At 35.4% G+C, this 21604-nt stretch overlaps 1 protein-coding gene across 1 annotated transcript in view; it reads left to right on the top strand.

Moving 5' to 3' along the window:
* Positions 1 to 16582, top strand: part of prkci (protein kinase C, iota) — a 36606-nt gene extending 20024 nt beyond the window's left edge. The window contains 9 exon segments of the mRNA NM_131855.2: positions 3721 to 3818; positions 7221 to 7307; positions 7419 to 7554; positions 8939 to 9026; positions 9688 to 9813; positions 9898 to 9977; positions 10382 to 10471; positions 12317 to 12432; positions 14987 to 16582. Coding sequence (NP_571930.2) covers positions 3721 to 3818; positions 7221 to 7307; positions 7419 to 7554; positions 8939 to 9026; positions 9688 to 9813; positions 9898 to 9977; positions 10382 to 10471; positions 12317 to 12432; positions 14987 to 15074 — 909 coding nt within the window. The 3' untranslated portion in view covers positions 15075 to 16582.
* Positions 16583 to 21604: the final 5022 nt, after the last annotated feature.

The raw sequence follows: 21604 nt of genomic DNA, 5'->3' as shown, positions 1-21604 counted from the left end.
CACTTATCACTTCTTTATGTGAAACGTCTTCTATATTGTAAATCACTTCTATATTGAAGTGAGATGAAAAGACTCCAGGCACTTAGGCTAATCCCAATTCAACCACTTAGCCCTTTCCCTTCCCTGCCCCAATTCTCTTTAGCTTGAAGGCATTGGACTAAGAGTAAGGACTATAGTCCTTGAAACAGAGATTTTCCAGGACCACACTCGAAACCGAGGGGTACGAAAATTTCCAAGAATACACCAGCTACAACAGCAGCATGGCTGCACACAGAAGTCAGGAGATTGAATTGAATTGAATTTTAAATTGAATTTTTATTTGACAGATTTTAGACAAGCTGTACAAAAATAGAAGTAGCCCCTAAATTTTTTAATTAAACTGTTGATGATAAAAACACAATAAAGCCCAGGGGTTGTTTCCATTGTGGGCCTCGCTGGTAAATAAAGTATGGCTTCAAAATACAGTCGATGTATAAAATAAACAGTACCTCCACATTTTAAAACAGGAACAAAATTATTCACAAATACATATATATATTTAATCATTCATTTCCTTTTCGGCTTAGTCCCTATCCATCACAGCTTTGTTGGGTTTTTTTTTTTTTACGTTTGTTTTTCTTAGTACACGGTAGATATAAACGACTCTTAAACAATATTTGCTCTCCTACCAAAATGTCTCTTCACCATATCACTGTCCTGTATTAAAAATGTAAAATGGGCTCCTTAACTGGAGAAAGCAAACTATAAAAAGCAGTGATTATTAGCACTGTTTGCACGTTCCAACTGCAAGCCGCCATCTTTGTTCCTGGCTTAATTCATTGATAATACATAAATGAGTGTGTTTTTGTGTTAAAACAAGCATAATGGCATTCATGTTTTATGATGTTTTAAAAAAATAAACGATAAAATCTAGAATCCATAATAATAGCTCCTGTATAGCTGTCCCACAGCATACTTTCCACATCTAATGCTTGATGACACTCGGAATACCCTGTCAGAAAAGTCTAAAGGCTGGGAATGACCTTTTTACAGTGTCTGGTAGAACGTTAATGTTGATTTCTTTTGCATAGATGAATATGGCCACAGTGTAAATGCACAGTACAGTTACGAGCTTATTGCCACATTATATTGTTATGACAACATGATATTATTGCCTTTGGCGATTTCCTGAAGATAAATACCAAAATATAGAGCAACTGGAATAACTACAGCAGTGCGATCATCGATCTCATATGAGCTCGCAATGACATATTGCACTCCGTTTCAAGGGCCAAAAGGTAGGGGTACACAAATAGAATAGTATTGGGCTTTAATCCGAAATAATCCTAAAATACACATACATGCCAAACTATATGAAAATGTAAAGACAACAAGCAGCGAAAAAATCAAGTGGTGATTTCGCTTCTGCACAAGACGAAAGCTTCCTCTCGCTTTTTTACATTCACACATGCTCACACACAAGGGGAACAATAATGACATACAATGTAAAATTGAAAGTAATGATTGTCACAGCATCATAAATGAGTGCCTGTCAGAGCTGAATGGGCTGATTCAGAATGTCATGGCAATGCAGTGCAGACGGCACAGCTATGATGATATGACTGTAATCGCACCAATTAAAGCGATATCAAACTGCAGTGAAAAAGAAAAGCGAGAAAAGATTCAAGCCGCACTGAACCGAACAGAACCAGGCCGAGCCAAGATGTACCATGCATAGGAAAAGCGCATTTGGTCAAGAAGCAGTCACAGCCAAGAGAGAGATCTACGATTTCCTCATTTAGCTGCAATCTGGAGGGTTTTGTCTCAGAATTTGAAAATCTGTCTGTGTCTGCAAAATCAATCCAAAGTTGGATTGAACCAAAGGCCTAAACACAACAAGAGAGCATTCATGCACAAGAAACACCAACATTTGCAGCTTTACAAATATTAATTGTATTTAATTTATACAGTGATGACTGTGCAGTATTTTATTTACATTTAGTTAATAATTTTTGCTTGGTCAGACTATACAGAAGGAAAACAGAACCAGAAAAGCAGTGTTTATTTCTTTTGAAATTTTGATCTTTTGTTTTTATCTTTACTGGAAATTTGTTTGTTATATTTTAAGCAAATACACTCACATTTGTTTCTAAAATAATTGCCAATCTTTAGTCATCTGTTGAAATTATATTAAGCAATATCACACGAGTAGCAGTGCGATGTAGCTGTATATCGGCACTGGTGGGAGGCGTGCGTTGGCACGAGTCCACAGCCCGAATGCCTTTGTGTCCCACCAGTGACAATATACAGCCGCATTACACTGCTAAAAGTGTGATGTTGCGTTTATACAACAGTCCGACAGCATAACCGTATATAAGAAAATCGTATGTATAAGAAAATCAAACACGGAGAGATGTCTTCCATCTGAGGGTTGTCCCCAAAAATTTTTTTTTTTTAAATCTTACTCTCTATTGTGAAAAATATATGTATGTATACCTAAAATAATTGTATAAGGAAGAAAACAAACACAAAGAGTGCGTTTAGAAACCGTTGAGTTCCCCCTCCTCTTGCTCAAAGTGGTTTGGACCACTGCAAGCTTTCCCAGTTCGTCTCTCCTAATTCACACACACACACACACACACACACACACACACACACACACACACACACACACACACACACACACACACACACACACACACACACACACACACACACACACGAGTCAGGTTTGTGGCTGGGGCCTAATTTATGTTGGACTCCAGTAAGTAGGGTATTTTAGTCACTTAAAATAAAGCGATTTTTCTTCAATAGAGTTGATGCAGACTCGTTCATAACTTGGTTGCAAAAATGCTGATTACTGATGTAATTTTCCCTGAATCCACTGTATTAGCGATTAAAATATTATTTATCTAGTTAACATTAGCTTGTTTACTATAGTGTGATGCGTAGTGCACTGCAACTAACATGCCAAAGCCATTTCCCATGCATTGTTATATTTGTGACGACTGGGTATAATGTTAAAGGCCACAATTAGCATATTGTTTAGCTTTGCATTGCTTTACATTGTATTATTTCTTGGCCCCCTACCATTTAAATGAAATTTACAGCTCTAATTGTGAATCATAATTGGTTCAAATAAACCACATCCTACACAGACTTCATGAAATTTACTAAATAAAATATTTCTCCTGACAAAAGCAAAATAAGTCATGACTATGCTGAATAAATTAAGCAAAGAGGCGTCGTTGGATATAAGCTTTCCAGAATGTGTTGAAGTGCACACAAACAGACAGGGTCTTGATGAAGTGACCATTTAACGATGATTAGCCGCACTTAAGGCTTGTGTGATGAACTGACAGCAGAAGCCGATGGTCAATAATGGCAGCTGTGCTCTACTGGCCCCTCAGTGCTTCTTTATGCAAGTCTCACGGTCAGAGGGATTTTTACCAAGCTGTCAATGAAAGGTCTTAGTTTTTCACTCTGTATCTGTCCATTATGAGTCTCCTCACATACAGGAGCAGCTTCTCGGGAAGACCTGGTGCCCCCGTCTTTTAAAACCTTTATCAGTTTTCAGCCTTGCGAGGAGCCTCTGCTCAATACTGTCCTGAATGTCCTTCCAAATGTTTCCCCTACTGACTGAAAGAATGCTCTGCTTTTCAATGGGAGATTGATTTTGTGTGTTTGTGTTTGTGTGTGTGTGTGTGTGTGTGATGTTTGTTCTTCTTTCTTGTTTTTCAGGATATTGACTGGGTTCAGACTGAAAAGCATGTGTTTGAGCAGGCTTCAAACCATCCCTTCCTTGTGGGACTTCACTCCTGCTTCCAGACGGAGAGCAGGTCTGTCCATCTCTGCACACATTTTTAGATCATCAAATCAAATATATTGTTATGTTATTCACGATTGTTTTAAACATGGGTTCATATTAATTCTATTTTACAATTTATGCAGTTAAGCTCTCAATTGTTTTCTTTAACTAAATTATTAGCCCTTTTTTATGGAACACCTTTGATTAAAGGTGCAGTTTGTAAGTTTGACACCCAGTGGTTGAACTAGGTAATGCATTCCTGGATCAAAACAAATGCAAGCGCATGTTGCCAGATTAAAGACAAAGAGGAGCAAGTGTTGTATATGAAAGAAACGGCACGCAATAGAAGGAATATTTACAATGTTAAAAGTTTTTGTCCTAACCAAACCTTGAATTGATATATTAGAAACAACTTCTATTTCTCATAGCTGAACAACTGAAAGCTGACAGTGATCTCCTCAGGTACACCTCATGTGCTTTATTTAGTGTTAAATACTAATAATGTGAATTTGAATACCATTTTAAATGACATTTATTGCCATACTATTGAAAGCAGCAGCAGATTGTTCACCTCAAATCTCGAAAATAAAATAAGCCGCTTGAAATTGAACTTTGAACTGTGACTCAAAACCAACACATGTCAATGACTCAGCTTCTACATTTAATAATGTTAAAGAGGTTTAATATGTATTAATTAGATGATAAACCTTACCATTTCTTGTGTGAGTGCATATTCTGTGTTTCTGAATGGCTGTATTTAAATTTCTGTCATGTTTGTCTTGTGCAAAGAGCCAAATTGCTTATCTTTGCAAATCTCTTCACGTAGTGTGTTGTTGGACCATAGGGTTACAATGTAATCTGCTCACCTAATGTTTATGGTCGTAGTGTTTATATTATTTGCTAATTAATAACCACCTCATATAGAACTCTGAATCTGCGTCTCATTTCGGAGTCTTCTACTGTCCACCGGAGGTCGCATTTCGGTCACGGGCGCATGCTTTGAGATCCTTTCTGAATGAATGAATGAAATATGCGGTTTTCCACCAAGGCAACCCAGGGTGCTAGAATGTTATTGGCTCATCTGGCATTGGGCGGGTTATAGGAGCAAAACAAAGACAGGCGTTCCGGCACGTAACTCACATTTTCAAGCAGAATATCTGACTTCAGCATTGTTTTTCAGATAAACAAGAATGTTCACTTGGCAATTTCTTAAATATCTGCAAACATATTATTTTTTTTTATGCTTCAAAATGAGTCAACAACTTACAAACAGCATCTTTAACTATGACTGAAAAATAATTGATTTATTAACACTTTTTTTTTTTTTAATGAGATGCTATATATTTGAACTGAATTATTTTATACTATGTTTTAGTTAGATTGTTTTACCCGTCTTCATATTTTTCAAAGTATTGTAACGTATTTTATTATTATGTGTTTTTGTATTTGTGTAGATCAAAAGTTTTTATAGTTTTGTAATACAGATGTATTTAAATGCATAATATTTAATTTCATCTTATAATATGACACTAAATTAATTGAATACGTTTGTAAACTGTATTTTAATTTCTAGATTGTCATTGTTAAACTCATTAATATTGTGAATATTACTAAATCAGCAAAATAATAGTTTTATTGACATTAATTTATTAATTTACACTTATATATATTTATACTTGTGAATATTAATATCATATTTTTCACAAGCATATTTTATTCCTAAAGATGTTAGGTAAGCACACTCTTTTTTTAAAAATTATTATTTAATAAAATGGTTTTGTTTAAATGTACCAAAATATATAGCTAAAAGCAATGAGACATGTTCAAAAATAATTTTCGACGGGGGTGTAGTCATTCCATGGTCATTAAATTAATAATTAGCTATAGTTAATTAAAAGCATTCCATTAAAAAAAAGCTAATAATTTAGTTAAAGTCAGTAAGTTAATTTAGAATTAGTTTATATTATGTTTAAGTTAGATTGTTTTTTTAATTATAATTTGTGTATTTGTATTTACTGATGATATGATACAGATTGTATTTCATTTCCTTTTATATTATGAAATTCGTGTAAACTGTGTTTTTGTTTCTTGATTGTCATTGTAAAAACGAATATAATATTGTGAATATTACTAATTAGCAAAAAAAATATTTTTATTCAAATTAATTTATTCCTATTTTTAGTCAATTTTACAGATTTATACTTCTGAAAATCTTTTTATAATATTTTTCACAAGCATATTTTATTCCTAAAGATGTCAGGTGAACACACTCTTATTTCAGTGAATATTTAAGAAAGAGTTTTTATTTAAATGTGCCAAAAAATTTCGTTTATAATCACTGAGACATGGAAAAAATTCATATTCAAAGAATGTGTGGTCAATAAAGTAATAAATACCTATAGTTAATTAAAAGTGTTTAATTAAAAAAGAGCTAATCATTTAGTAAAAGTTAGTTAGTTTTGAATTTTAGAACAACATTCATGGTCATAAGTTCATCCCAGCTTTCTCTAAAATATTAAGCAACTAAACGGTTTTTATTGTTGAAAATAAGAAATACACTTGTGCTGCACCATAGGATATGGTTCAGCATAATAGGATTATTTGTGAAACTCCTTGTGACACTTAATACTGGATTTAATGGCTGTTGGAAATTCTGCCTTGTCATCATAGGAAAAAATGACATTTACAAATGCATTAAAGATGAAAAAATACTATTACTACAACTGAAATAAATGCAGCCTTGAAGAGTGGTTTTTTTTTTGCCACATCAATGTTCATTTAGTCATAAGAAGGGCCACACTGAATCTGCTAACATTTTCTGCTATTTTTGCAGAGAATTTTGGTAAAAATCTACGGATTTCTGCGGAATGATTTTGGGAGTATTATAACTAAAACCTTAATGTGAAAATAAAAAATTATATCTTTTTACCTTTGATTTAATGTTTAAAATGCAAATCCAATTAGATTCACTTTATTTGGTAAACAAAGCAAGTCTCTCATCTAATATATCTACTAAAAGACAGAAAATAATACTTTACGAACTGCATTGTACATAAATAAGATGAACATTTTTACATTAGTCAATAATATTACTTTATTTAATTAAAAAACTAAATAAATATAGATTTACACACATTTACTCGGGTAAATGAACAGAATTAATGATGGGCTAAAAATCTGCGGAAAATCTGCAGAGTTCTGCGTGCGCAGATTCCATGTGAGCCTAGTCATAAGACATCATTAAAATACATGTATAAAAAGTGTAAGATGTAGTGAGAATAAAAAGTAAATTTTTTTTTTTTTTTTAAGTTGTACACCCAAAATTCAATATAAGTGACCTTTAGGCCATTTATTGTTGAGCCTTTTAGTTAAGTGTGAACTGTCTTTGTCTGATAATAGGGGCTAATGATTATTTAATGCTGTTCATTCACAGACTGTTCTTTGTAATCGAGTATGTGAATGGAGGGGATCTCATGTTCCACATGCAGCGGCAGAGGAAACTTCCGGAAGAGCACGCCAGGTCTGAGGACATCCAATGCATAACACTTTTAACGTTGTCTGAACGCCTCGCCACAGGAACAGAAACAAAAATGAGGTCACTTACTGTGTGTCTTGTTCTTTCCGCTCGCAGGTTTTACTCTGCAGAGATCAGTCTTGCCTTGAACTACCTCCATGAGCGTGGCATTATTTACAGGGACCTGAAACTGGACAATGTTCTGCTGGATTCAGAGGGACACATCAAACTCACTGATTACGGCATGTGTAAGGTAAGTCTGAATGTGGTCATTGGTTAAATTTTCCACTTGCTCCAAACCGAAAGTAATTGTGAAAAAAGTTGGGTACCAAAATTTTGATGGTAACCTTTGAATGAGTACACCACCTTTAGAAAATGAATTTTTATACATGTCCTTGTGGATATTGAAAATGTATGTATTTTGGTCCATTTAAACAAAATACAGTTATTAAATATTTATTAAAATAAGAGTGTGATCACCTGACATTTTTAGGAATAAAAAATGCATTTAAATTTAATGTTGTCAAAAAAATGACAAACTGAAAAATTTCAATGCAATTTTCTATATTTTTGTGGTTCTCTTGATTTTTCTGTATTAAAGATTTATTTTACATTTTCCTTAAGATATTCATTAGTTGGTACTTATTTTTGCCCATCAATCTTAAGGTATTTTCTTAAGTAAGTTTTGGCTTTAGTACTGACTACTGTAATGTATGGACACAAATATCTTATTGTATAGCATCCTTTTCAATAGCAGACCCCCTAGTTTTCACTTTTTTAGAAAATATATATATTTTGTGGTGGTAATTCCCAGAAATTTTAGGAAAAATTTGTCAATAAAAAAATAGTTATTTTTATAAATTTATATATATTTACCATATTAGGTTGCCTACTTTGTTAGGTGTGCAATCTGACAATGACACAAATCATAAAAATAAAGCTTCTTTATTTTGGTCTCTTGTCAAGACAAGATCTAAAACAGTAAGGATTAAGTCAAAGGAAGGTTGTATAACTCTTAATTTTATCCATGATCCCAGATTTTACTCTCCGGAGCATCTGACATTGTGTACCTCACTCAGGACATACATTAGGGTTTCCCCTACTGTAATACACCTTAAAAACAGATTAACGTAAAACTCATCAATGGCAAGGAAGCGTTTTCTCTCGGTACCTGCAGGAAAAGAGTCGAACAAAAACATTTATCGATTTTATTCACATCGTATTACCAGCCATAGATGTAAAGCACAAATAATGTCCTTCAATTCAGTCACGTCCAGCGGCCGTCATCCTTGAATCAACCTCTATCTTTGTAAGCTGCTTGTTCTTCTGTCTGTTCCATTGCTCTGTTTGTTAGATGTTTTGCTCATTTTTTTTTTCAGTCTGAATTGTATCAAATGCACAGACTAATTCGTGCCACAGGATGCCTAATCTAGTCTTTGCATTGACTTCACATGTAAATCACTGGCGCTTCATCCGTGTCTGCTTACATTGTAAATCTCTCTGTCTGCTCTGACATTTCCATCAATCAATTTTTTATTTTGCTTGTATCCAAAATGTGCATAAAAATAGGTGCATGGAAACATAGCTAATGTGTGTTATAAGTTTTTTTGGTTTCATTATTGTTATCTATTACACAGGAGGGACTGAGACCAGGAGATACAACCAGCACTTTCTGTGGAACTCCCAATTACATTGCACCAGAGATTCTGAGAGGAGAAGACTATGGTAAACTCAATTCACACACAGCAGAGACTCTTTATGAAGATTTTCAGTTAGCAACTATGTTTGCTAACGCTGTAATCACAAATTTGCTTATGCATAAAGGTGCTGCATGTAAGTTTATGGCTCTTCTAAGTCTTAAAAATACCATATGTTATATATGCAGACATTTAAGATGAATGCTTAATGAACATACTTGTTTATCTGAAAAATGATGCTAGAGTCAGTTATTCTCCTTTTGAAAATGGGAGTTTTGTGTCAGAATGTCTTGGTCTCTGTAACTCCACCCACTGCCAGTTTACTCATTATATTTTGGCTCTCTGAGCTGCCAAAATATGACCTGTATATCTACATGAGCTAGTTTTTATTTAGCAAAAAACTACAAACATAAACATTAGCTGATCCGTTTACAGTGAAAGGCTAAACTGAAGGCACTCTTTCTCCTGTTGTTGTAATCAATCTGGCAACCTTTGTGTCAGCAGAAGGGCTAAGTGAGAAAAAACAAACTTCAATATTTTGAATTTGGACTGCAATACCTAGTTCAATCAAGCCTACATACTGCACCTTTGAAACCTTTATTATAGTTAGCGATTGCTTCATAACCCCACTGACGATTACATTTATACCAGTATTAAGCCTTGGAATGATGCATGTTATTTGTGTCCAGGTTTTAGTGTGGACTGGTGGGCTCTGGGCGTCCTGATGTTTGAGATGATGGCTGGAAGATCTCCCTTCGACATAGTCGGCAGCTCTGATAACCCTGACCAAAACACAGAGGATTATCTTTTCCAAGGTACATGACTGGCAGCATGAACGTTTCAATAATGCTTTGTTTTTCTGTGCATATCTCATGTTTTCCTTTACACTTCTTCTGCAGTCATTTTGGAGAAGCAGATCAGAATTCCCAGATCGTTATCGGTCAAAGCCGCAAGCGTGCTGAAGGGATTCCTCAACAAGGTGAAGCAGACCAGACAGATCAATGCTAATGTCCTTACGTCAGATGAGCTTGTTATAGTGCTGCCATAATCATTCTTTACTTTATTTCCTTCTGTTGTGTGTTAATCATTCTGTGTGTCTGTTCATCTCTTTGCATTTACACTTATTGATTTAGCAGATGTTTTTTTCAAAGCAACTCACAAATGAGGTCAATAGAAGCAAGTTAAATCACCAGAAAAGTAGCAATATATAGATCCTCTTTTTTAGTCTAATATTGTACATAATACTGTTTCGGTTTTATTCATACAAAGACCAGATGAATATCAAATTAGACCGCTAGCAAACAATTAGCTGGACAATTAGAGCAAAAAAGAACTAAAATATATCTTATTTCTTCTCACTGACATTTAGTCCTTTTTTTGTAGGAGTCGAAGGAACGGCTGGGATGTCATCCTCAGACAGGCTTCGCAGACATCATGGCCCATCCTTTTTTCCGAAATGTAGACTGGGATCTTGTGAGTCATTGTTATCTCCGTTTCCTTTATCTGTCTTCTTGGATGTTTTGACTCGAGACGCAGAGGAAGCAATGAGTCATTCTCTCTAGCCTGACGTTAGTGAAACTAAACAGAGGACTTACTGGAGCCTGAAGAGCTGTTTACTGTTGTTTATGACCTTGAGGAATCCTTCATTTGATTAGTCATTCCTGTAATTTGGTCGTGAGCTCTTACCACTTCAAGTAGCATTTCAGCAGCGTCAGCTTTGAAAGTATAGCTCACCCAAAAATGAGTCATTATAAACACATCCTATTAGTTTTGTGTATATTTTTTTTTTACACAAACAGAAAAGTGAGGGGTGTATTTTAAGATTACATACGTTAGATTCATAATAAGTCAAGAACTTATTTGTGGCGTCAAAATTAAAGGTTTTAAGACACCCTGGAGTACTTTTTTGAGTTTTTTGTGTCTTGAGCATTAGTTTAGACAGCATTAGCGTTTAAAATCCTCCAGATTACATTTTTTGTTTATTTTGCACAGATTTTTATCAAATTTAAAATACTTTTTTAGCATTAAATAACAAAAATTGCATGTTTTTAGATTAAGTTATTTTACAACACAATACCAATGTTTTAACTGTAAAAAATCAAGAGATCAATAATGTATAGGATAACAACCCTGCATTTCAATCACAACAAATGAAAATGTTTATTATAGAGACAAAATAAGTTGAAATTGAGACTTTTTTCAGACCTTTTTAGAATTAAACCAATATTAGTGTTTTACTTTAACCAATGGATATTATTTCCAGCAAATCCTCAAGCGGTTTATAATTCTTTTTTTGATTTCTGTCGAGTTTCCGTACTAATACATATTGGTATACTATATCTGAATCTGTAGAATGTATAAAAGTCTGAGTGTTTTATTTTATTGTGGTTGTATTATGATCGCGTGTAAGGGCAGTGATACAATGAAGGTGATAAGGTGTCATGTTATTGATTTTTCTGCTCTTAGGGTTGAGACTGTGAACTGTATCATGTGAGGCAGGTTTAAATGATGTCAAACCAGCAGATGAGACTCAGACAAACAGTGACCTCTTGTCCCTGTTTTGTCTGGGCAACACACACACAGACAGCTGTAGCGGTCAGACAGTTTGAACGATCAGATTACACTTTGCTCTCAGACAGACTGCGGTGTTTGTGGTGGCCTGCAGGGGGAGCTCATCCTGACCTTACAGAAAGGACAGAGTAAGAGCTGGGAAGAGCAGCCCTAAAAAACTCAGTATTAAGTTTTTGCTCAAAGTAACAAAATAAAAAATATCAGAGAATTATTATCACTCATTTTTATTCTTCAAAAAGATTTATGTCAAACACAATTGACAAATTTGTGTGTTATTTTAGCATAAACAGACAAAATGAAAATGCTTAATGTTGTTGTTTCTCGTGTATTACATAAAGGAATAAGTGAACATATATTTGTTACATATATAAAAGAATATTTAAATGTAGTACATTTGTATTGAATTAAAAACCCACTGACAAAAGGGTAAAATATAGTGGCTGGAAGGATAATTACAAAGGATGAGGTATCTAAAGTAGTATTTTTGGGCTGAACCTTTTAATAATTTTTAGGTGTATAAACTATTGCTACACTGAATGATCTTATCATGATTGTCTTTAGTAAATCATGGTTAAAATATACGGCATTTTTGGCTCAGACACATTGGAATGTACATGTAGAATTCTTGCTTCCTTTACTGAAACATCTGTTCTTTATAGTTAATGGTTAATTAACTTTAAGAAGTAGTAACCTCATTATGATGAATATATTTCAGTCATTATTTGACTCATGTTACCTGTATTTCAGATGGAGCAGAAGCAAGTAGTTCCACCGTTCAAACCTAACATCTCGGGCGAGTTTGGTCTGGATAACTTTGATGCCCAGTTCACCAACGAGCCCATTCAGCTCACGCCTGACGATGAGTGAGTGTCTGTTCATGTACATCTGTCACTGTCACGCCTCTTGCTTTCTGAATCACAGGCTCAGACGCCATTGATCTACTTCACATCTTCACCACAGCAATGCAGCTTTCATCAGGAATATTGCTTTTTACGATGTATGATGACACATTACAGACTCGATTCACTCATTTCCACATAACCCAGTTTTCCTGGAAGATATTTTAAAGCCTGTCTCTGTTTGAAAATAGTGGCTAACTCTTTGATGCGCACGATCACACTGGTGTGATTAAAATGATCAATGTGTCACATAATTAGCTGCTGAATAATAATATCATAAATGTAACATTGTTGGTGTTTTCAGAAAAATGACATTAATTTTAGGTTTCAGTCATTTAAATTAGGGCTGCATGATACTGGAAAAATCTGACATTGTGATATTTTATTTTATATTGTGATATGAATATAATTTTACCAGATTAATTTATTAGCTCTATTTGGAAATGTAGATTGACTGGGATGATTCAATGCAGTGGATCTGCATAAATTATTAAAAATTACAAGCAAAAGCAAATGGATAAACGGTACTTTATGATTTTTTGTTAAGTCTAAGAGTATTCATGTACAGAAATCGAACAATCAAATGTAAAACAACATGCTTATTATTGTATAAACAGTTTTAATAACAATAAAATGTAGTAATATCCTTATAGTTTAATCTTAAAAATAATCTAATCCTGGTATGTGACTATTGCAGATACACACATTGCGATATCGATGCTTTACGATATAATGTTCAGCCTTAATTTACCCAAGTGCTAGCAAAACATAACATTTATTGGTTTGTAAAACTTCACGCTAATGTTTATAATAGTCTATGATAATCATGTTACACATTATCTGAAGATGTGTGTCACACTGTTAATGTTACTAAAAGGTTTAAGGTCTTTGCACACTGAAGTCCAAAACAGTCCACGTCTCGTGTGTAAGACGGACAAATACAATGCTTTCATACTGAGTCCGATGCGTGTTAATCCATTCAGTAAAAAAATGCAAAACATTTCGGAGTCAATTCAAGCAGCGATACTTTATTCTCCTCTCTTTTCTGAAGTAGAATAAGAAAGAGGAATGTAAATGCAACACTTATTTCAGAAAATCAGTGGAATTTTGATACATTGCTTGTGATGCTTCACATAAACTGAACGGAGACTTGCAGTACCATAGACATTAGAATAAATGGCGGCCACATTGACATTGGAGCAACGAACCGAAAAAAAACATGAGGTGTCTTTTCTATTATAATGTCTATGGGCAGTACGTCAAATGTATCGACACATACACAGAGACACACACAGCCCAAACAGCAGCAGGTTAGAAGTGAACTAGTCACTGATTCTGACATATGGGTTTTCAACTCTTTGACATGTTTTGTCTTATATCATGCACTGTGTTTGTCATAAAGTTATCTGTGGCTCAATTAAGGGGATTTTGTGTTTTGCCTTTTGCTTGTATGGTGGCTCTGAACTGTCAAAACGCCTCTCAAAACGTCTTTTTGGACGTGAAAAATTAAAAAATCAAACCCGATTAAATTTCTTTTTATAACGGACGAAAGTTTCAGAGGCAGTCTGTCAACAGGATAGACACAACGTGAGGTTGAATTTATTTTTTAATGTGCAAAAATTACAGGCGAAAATTTTGGACTCATCGTGCAATAACTTTCACTCTGTTCATTTCTCAGTTAAACAGTAAGTTACTTTCATGTAATTTGGGTGAAGATGATGAATTACCATGTTTTAAATCCAGCAGCTCTGATCCCACATCAATATGATCTTTATTAAGGTTTTTGAATAATAAAGTCTGTGTGCTTACACATAAACATTCTGCAAGATATTTTATAGCCTGTCTCTTTTTGAGAATAGTGGTTAACTCTTTGATGCGCACGATCACAATGGTGTGATTAATAGTCAGTGCGTCACATGATCAGCTGCTGGATAATAATGTCATAAATTTAATATTGTTGGTGTTTTCAGACAACTTGCATTCAGTTTATGTCTTAGACATTTAAATTAGTCCATGTCCTTACACATATTTTAGTATTGGCATATCAGATATTTCTCAATAAAATTAGGATGTTTGTCAATATTTGCAGAATATACATAAAATGGGATATACATAAATCTGGTGTTGTGGCATTGCCATGGAAAAGTTGAAGTGATGCATTCTAAGTAATGGTCACATAAAAAATTAACTCATGCAGAGGCGTCAGTGAGAGTATTTCGACTTTACATGCAAAAGTGACCAAGTCCCAAAACAGACTTGCAGCCAATCAGCACCAAGAGATGTGTCTATAGGAACTTTAGTGGAGAAATCAAAAAATTGCTTTCAGATATCAACATTGTTTGGCCTCTTTAAATTTCACACTAAGAATTTTTTATTGAAATTTTGTTCCTACCACCACTCTAAGCTGATTTTGAGGTTTTTATTTGAATGAAAGTCAGTGGACCAAAGGTCAAGCAGACAGTTACGATGCCTGTTAAAGGGTTAAGACTGATTGATTATGTGTTTGCCTTTCCCCCAGTGATGCTGTAAAGAAGATCGACCAGTCTGAGTTTGAAGGCTTCGAGTACATCAACCCTCTGCTGATGTCTGCGGAGGAGTGTGTGTGAACGGTCGCTTTATCCCTCTGTTACACGCATATCATCGCTGCCTTTATTTGCATGGTCGCAAACAATCACACGAAAGGAAACAACAAGAACCTGACTTTGCTTTGTTGGGACCAGATGAAACAGTAACTTTGCCAAATGTCTTTCACTTTCTGCCATTTGTAACCACTAGTCCTTAAGTGTCTATTTTTTTCTCAATTATTTTTGTATCATGTTAATCAGCAGCACTGATGAAAGGACATTTGTTAGTGGCTTCGACCAACAGTTTTAGCTTTCCGGACTCTGCAAACTAAAGGAAAAAAGAATGACTGTGATGGTACGCAGGACCTCCCAATGCTAAAGATATGCATTTTATTTTGTAAATATGAAAGAGAATCCTTTGAGCATATATAGTAAGCCATTTTAAAACTCTATACCACATGGGATATTCTTGAAGAAAGTTTCTGATTATCTGTTTTCTGTAGCGTAAGGATGAGAACACTTTGTTTTATTACTATATTTTTTATTTAAGAGTACTGTCATCTATATAGAATGTGCACAATGTGTTGAATCAGAGTTTTCCAGAAGTTGTTTTAAGACGGTTGGACTTGTTTCCTCGTTTTAGATTGAAGATTGATTGGAGCAGGGAACATTATTGAACACTGTTGTAGATACTTACAACTGTGAATGGAGGAGACATTTTCTGTATAGAGAGGTGAAAACACAACAGCTTTCTTCAATGCAGGACCAAAATAAGACACTAAAATGAGTGTTCCTCTTGGCGATCTCCAAACAGACGAGGTAAACGCATGTTACTACTCTAACTGCAGCATGTATAAACTATTTCTCGCTTTCTTGTTTGATTTCTTGCTCTTTTTCTTGTGTTAAATGTTATATATTGCCTTTCTGGTTATGATATTCCGTTGATGTATTTTTGCATTGAACAAACTGAGCATCGGTGAGCATTGTTTTTCGATACAGTCACCGAAAAGTGGCTTCTTTCAGCCCTTTTGGGGATTTCAAGCCTGATCAGATGCATGATGAGGTTTGTGTTTACTCCACACGGCGCCCGGTTTTTGGGGTGATGCGTTTTTTTAAACATCATGTCTGGACGTGTTTTTTGTTTGTGGACTAAACTGAAAGGACCTTTGACCATAATGACCAAATGATGACATTAAACAGGCTACTCGTATGCAGCATCACCCTCTCTCATTCCACTCCATGCACGCTTCAACTCGCTTACTATTTCACAGATGTTCACACCGGTTTGGAGCTGCGAGGATCTCGTTAGCAACCCGGCGTTAGAAATGATCAAATCGCTTAAGGCCCTCGATGCATTCCCAGAAAAAAGAAAATGATGTGCTAATATGCTTTAAAGAAGCATCGGGGGGCTGAATTGGACCTGTTTTTTTCTTCTCTCTGTATGTTTTGTGTATTAATATGCACACTGAAAAACACTATCAACTGACTGGAATAATAAACTGTACCACTTATTTTGTTAACACCTCATTAAAGTATTTAAGAAAATCTCATTCTCTTTCAAGCGTGAAAGCAGTTTGTTTTGATGTGATTGGACAGTTCACACCTGACTTGTTACTTGTAATTAATTAATTCAGCTCAGAAGGACTGCATAAAACTAATAATTGCTCTTGGCAACGTTATGCAGATTTTATCCGGTGAAACATCTGTATGTAATACGAAAGAAAAAATATCTTGCATTTTTACCTCCAGTGTCAGACTAGCTAACTGCATCGCAGCGATGAAAGATGCTGAAGGTTTGTCTTATTTTGACCTACACTGTAAAAATGCTGGGTTGTGCACAATTTCTTCATGTTGTCTCAAAAAGAATCGATAACATTTTTTTTATAAACTGAAGTGGATTGAAGCAGAGTCCCTTTAAGGCTAGTCATTTCACTCAGCGGCCGTCTTTGAAACGCCTCTCGGGCATTTTGTTTAAATGGGGAAACAACAAATTCTCTAAAATTGCATGCCAAGCTTACATTTCATATTAGGAATCTCCAATAATATTAAACAACGACTGTTTTTTTAGATCAGAGATGCTCAAAGTTGGGCCTGCAGGCCAAAGTTGGCCCGTTGTAACCTTTGATTTGGTTCACCACCCCAACTGAGATGAGAGTGAGAATGATGGAGAGGGTTGGGGCAAATGCTTTTAACACCGAGATCATTAATTCTAATTTGACGTAACCTTTTTTGATAGTGCAAGGTCCCTTTTATTGCTGCTTGCAGTTTTAATTTGTTTGTTTTGTTGCTGAGCTACAAAAAAAGCAAACTGAAATTAAATCCTTAAATTAAATGTTGTAAATGAATCAGATTTTAAAAAATTTAAATGACGGACCTTTCGTACGATCTCGACGGACTATGCAGAAGACATCGACGAGCAAATCAAGGCAAAAATTAGATATTTAGTGTAATAAGTTCGTTGTAAAATGTTAAAAATACTGTATAAGTTCATATAAAGCAATGTAGTCTAGACATTTTTAAATCATTTTAAATAAATAAGGAAATTACACATGGAAACTATATTTGCCTTCTGCCCAATCAAGGTTTATGGCCCTTCATAAGAAAAAGTTTGGGCATCGCTGCATTTAGTTTATTTATAAATGTTCGAATCACACAAGATCTGTTGAAACCAAGCCCCTTTCCTGGAGAATCATCGATCTATAGCGATCAATGATAACTTTTCTTGAGATCTTTTGAGACCTCAGAGGAGATGATTCCAACCATAGAGGACTTCTAGAGGTCTCCATAATCCTTGACCAGGCCATATCCTGAGCAGATTCTGGAGCAGTCATAAAGAAGTGGAGAGCATAGGACTGAGTCCTGAAAAACTCCAGTGACAGACGAGTCTGTGCATCAATCTTGTGGCCAGCCTGAACAGCCGTCGCACCTGCAGCTTCTCCACGTCTCTTCTTTCTCCACATCCTGCATTCTCCAGCCTCTGGTGCCTAGACTGCAGTAATGCACATGAAGTTTGGCCAGAAAACTGTACTTGCCCAACTGAGCCTGGTTTCTCTTGAGTTTTTTTTTCTCTCTACACTTTTGTCAATTGGTGAAGTTTGTTTCTCGCCACTGGCTTGCTTGGTTTGTAAGTAGTGGAGCTGCACATCGATGGATTTGCCCTTCAGTATTTTGGACTTTTGAAAGTGAAAATTAAACCAAACTGAACTGAACCAAACTGAAAACTGGACTAACATTTTCAGTTTGCTAGAACTTCTATATTATGCTGCTTTTTACACAATCTTCACTGTAAAAGTGCTATAGAAATAAAGATAAATTGAATTGAATGATTGGCTCTTGTACTAAAAGGCAGTGCTTCATTCGTCATATTGACCGTCACAATTTTACCCGTTCAAAACTTTACGAGTGACACGTCTTGACTGTATATTATATAGTCTTTGGTTGAACAAAGTTGTTTTAAGAAACAATGTAAGAATTGTGTTTTCAACTCTAATAATTTCAAATAAGTAGTTTGAACTTGGTTTGAAGTTATTTTTGGAGTTTAGTTCATTATGCATACAGTATATCTTGTTTCATATAGCTAAATCAGAACCACTCTCACAAGTCATATAATGCGCATTTGTAGACTAAACAAACGAAGCTCAAAAAAGTTCCGACGTCAATCAGACTGTTTCTTTGCTGTAATTTCCTATGAACTTGAGCCGTCTGTAAACATGATGCAGAAATCCGTTACAGTAATATGAAGCAGTGGCCTCTGTGCATGCATATTCAGACTTCGAAGTTTACAAAAGTGAAAGCCACTTCCTGTGATTTAAATAAACATATGTAGAACATGGCAGTGTGTGGAGCTGCATCTTGTTGTCCAGATGGTTGAGGGCTTCACCTCGTGCGTCTGCCTTTGACGACTCACCTTGTGTGACTTTGGCCGTTACTGTAAAGCCCTGGAGGAGCGATGGTTGTGGCTGTTTTCTGCTGTGACATTGTCTCCGTGTCCTCTTTCTCTGGAGAACAGGGCACACGATTCCCTGCGGAAGACAGAGCCGAGCTGCCCTCCAAACTGGAGATGTGTGACCTTGTTTGATTAGTGGTAGAGAACAATGATACGCTGTGAGAGAAAAAAGAGTGGCTGTGTGATTTCCTTTGAACCCAGGCAACAGAACATTTCCCAGAAGGTACCATTTGGTTCCTGTTTTCTTATTTTTAGGGAACCAAATTGGAACATTTTGAGAGCGTTCTTTGGGTATACTTTTCTGGTAAACAAAAAGGAACCTTCATAAAATCTTTCTGGGAGGTTTTTTGTGACTGAGAACCTAAAAAGGTCCATCTTACCTGAAGGGTATGGGGAATGTTCTATTTGTGTAAAGAGCATTTCTTGCAAATTAACAGAGAACAATCTTGAAAACAAAGTATGTTACATGCACTAAAAAATGAATCATTGGATTTACTAAATTTTTAAGGTAAGTGGTTGCAAACAATTTCTATGGGCTGATCAACACAATCTCACGGCAATTTGTAACTTTTTGATTTAGTGGATAATTCGTAAGAATTCGTACGATCTAATTTGTACAATTTAGTATGATTTCCTCATCCCCCAGTGACGGTTGCGTTTAGGGGTGGGGTTAGGTGCCAAGCCTCCTTTTTAAAATCGTACAATTTCGTACGACTGAATTAACTGGCAAAACGTAAAATACTTATGTTTTCTCGTGAGATCAGCTGGGGCTGAATTTAAACAAAGAAATTTAGTTGAACATTACAACATTTAATTTCCAATTTAATGTCTACATTTAATTTACATTCAGCCCATATACACTGTTTGCAACTTACGTTAACCCTTATGTGCTGTTGGGCATATTTTCATCCACTCTGGGGTGAATGAATTCTTAATTTGGCCATAACTTTTTTTTTTAAAACACATTTGAAAAGTTTTCTATCAAAATGTTTACATTTTTAACTTCTATTAGTATGATTTGCATAGCATCTTGTATGTATGATTCCACTTTTTTTGTTGATGTTGTTGGAAGCACCCACACATCCTAAAAAAAAAATCCTTCTATTTACACCAAACACATCTGCCGTTTTGAATGGCTCTTTAGGGAGGAGGGATCCAGGTGCGTTTCCTTTACTTCATCTGTTTAAACAACAAGCAGAATCTCCTTTTCGGAGCAGGTCGCAGCACATGTAGCAGTAGTGTTGGCGATAAGCGTTTGTTTGTCTCTCTGATGATGCATTTGGCTATAGATTTTCTCTGAAGCTCCGTCCTTAGGGGGTGCTTAGGGTTTAGTCCCATAGTCTGTAATGAAGACAGCTGCCTGACTAACTGTGTGGCCCATCAGCGCTTAATCCATTTCCCTGCCATTCTTTATCCTTCATTCTCCTGCACGCAAACAGCATTATGTCAAGCTTTAAATGAACTATCAGCTATTGGAGAGTAATTACCCATATTAAGTTTAAATTACTCCTCACAATACCAGGATGATGTTATTACCCTCTGGAAAAAAAATCAATGTGGCAGTGTTTGGAGTTCTGTGTGTGTGTGTGTGTGTTTGTGTGCAAGTGTGTGTGGGCGCACCTGCTTTATAATACATCTGCTGACCTTGCTATCTGCAGCCAGAGCTGAAAACGCCACTGAAATGGGCCTTGATCACTGGAGCATCAAACCACACACAGCCTGCTGACATTGAGCTCAGGACATTTGATTTGATACACATCATGTTCAAATCATAGTTAGTAGCTTGTTGACAACTATCTTGTTCATATTATATTATATTATATTATATTATATTATATTATATTATATTATATTATATTATATTATCTGTCTATCTTTAATCTCTTTGATCTATCTCTAATATCCTTGGTCTGTCTATCTATTTATCTATCTACATTTCTGTCTGTCTATTCGTTTTTCCGTCCCTCCGTCTGACCATCTGTCTATCCATATATCCATATATCTATCTATCTATCTATCTATCTATCTATCTATCTATCTATCTATCTATCTATCTATCTATCTATCTATCTATCTATCATCTCATCTGCGTTAAGATTTATCCATCAATCCGTCCATCTACTATCTCTAATATCCTTGGTCTATCTATCTATCTATCTATCTATTTATCTATCTATCTATCTATCTATCTATCCATCTATTCATCTATCTATCTATCTATCTGTCTGTCTGTCTGTCTGTCTGTCTGTCTCTGTCCGTCTCTGTCTATCTATCTATCTGTCTGTCTGTCTGTCTGTCTGTCTGTCTATCTGTCTGTCTGTCTGTCTGTCTATCTGTCTCTCTGTCTGTCTATCTATCTATCTGTCTGTCTGTCTGTCTGTCTGTCTGTCTATCTATCTATCTATCTGTCTGTCTGTCTGTCTATCTATCTATCTATCTATCTATCTGTCTCTGTCTGTCTATCTATCTATCTATCTATCTATCTATCTATCTATCTATCTATCTATCTATCTATCTATCTATCTATCTATCTATCTATCTATCTATCTATCTCTCTATCTCTCTATCTGTCTCTCTGTCTGTCTATCTATCTATCTATCTATCTGTCTGTCTGTCTGTCTGTCTG

This window comes from Danio rerio, chromosome 2, assembly GCF_049306965.1.
Source record: "Danio rerio strain Tuebingen ecotype United States chromosome 2, GRCz12tu, whole genome shotgun sequence".
Taxonomy (NCBI): Eukaryota; Metazoa; Chordata; class Actinopteri; order Cypriniformes; family Danionidae; genus Danio; species Danio rerio.
The sequence above is the reverse complement of the archived record's forward strand: the minus strand, read 5'-3'. Positions and strand labels throughout refer to the sequence as shown.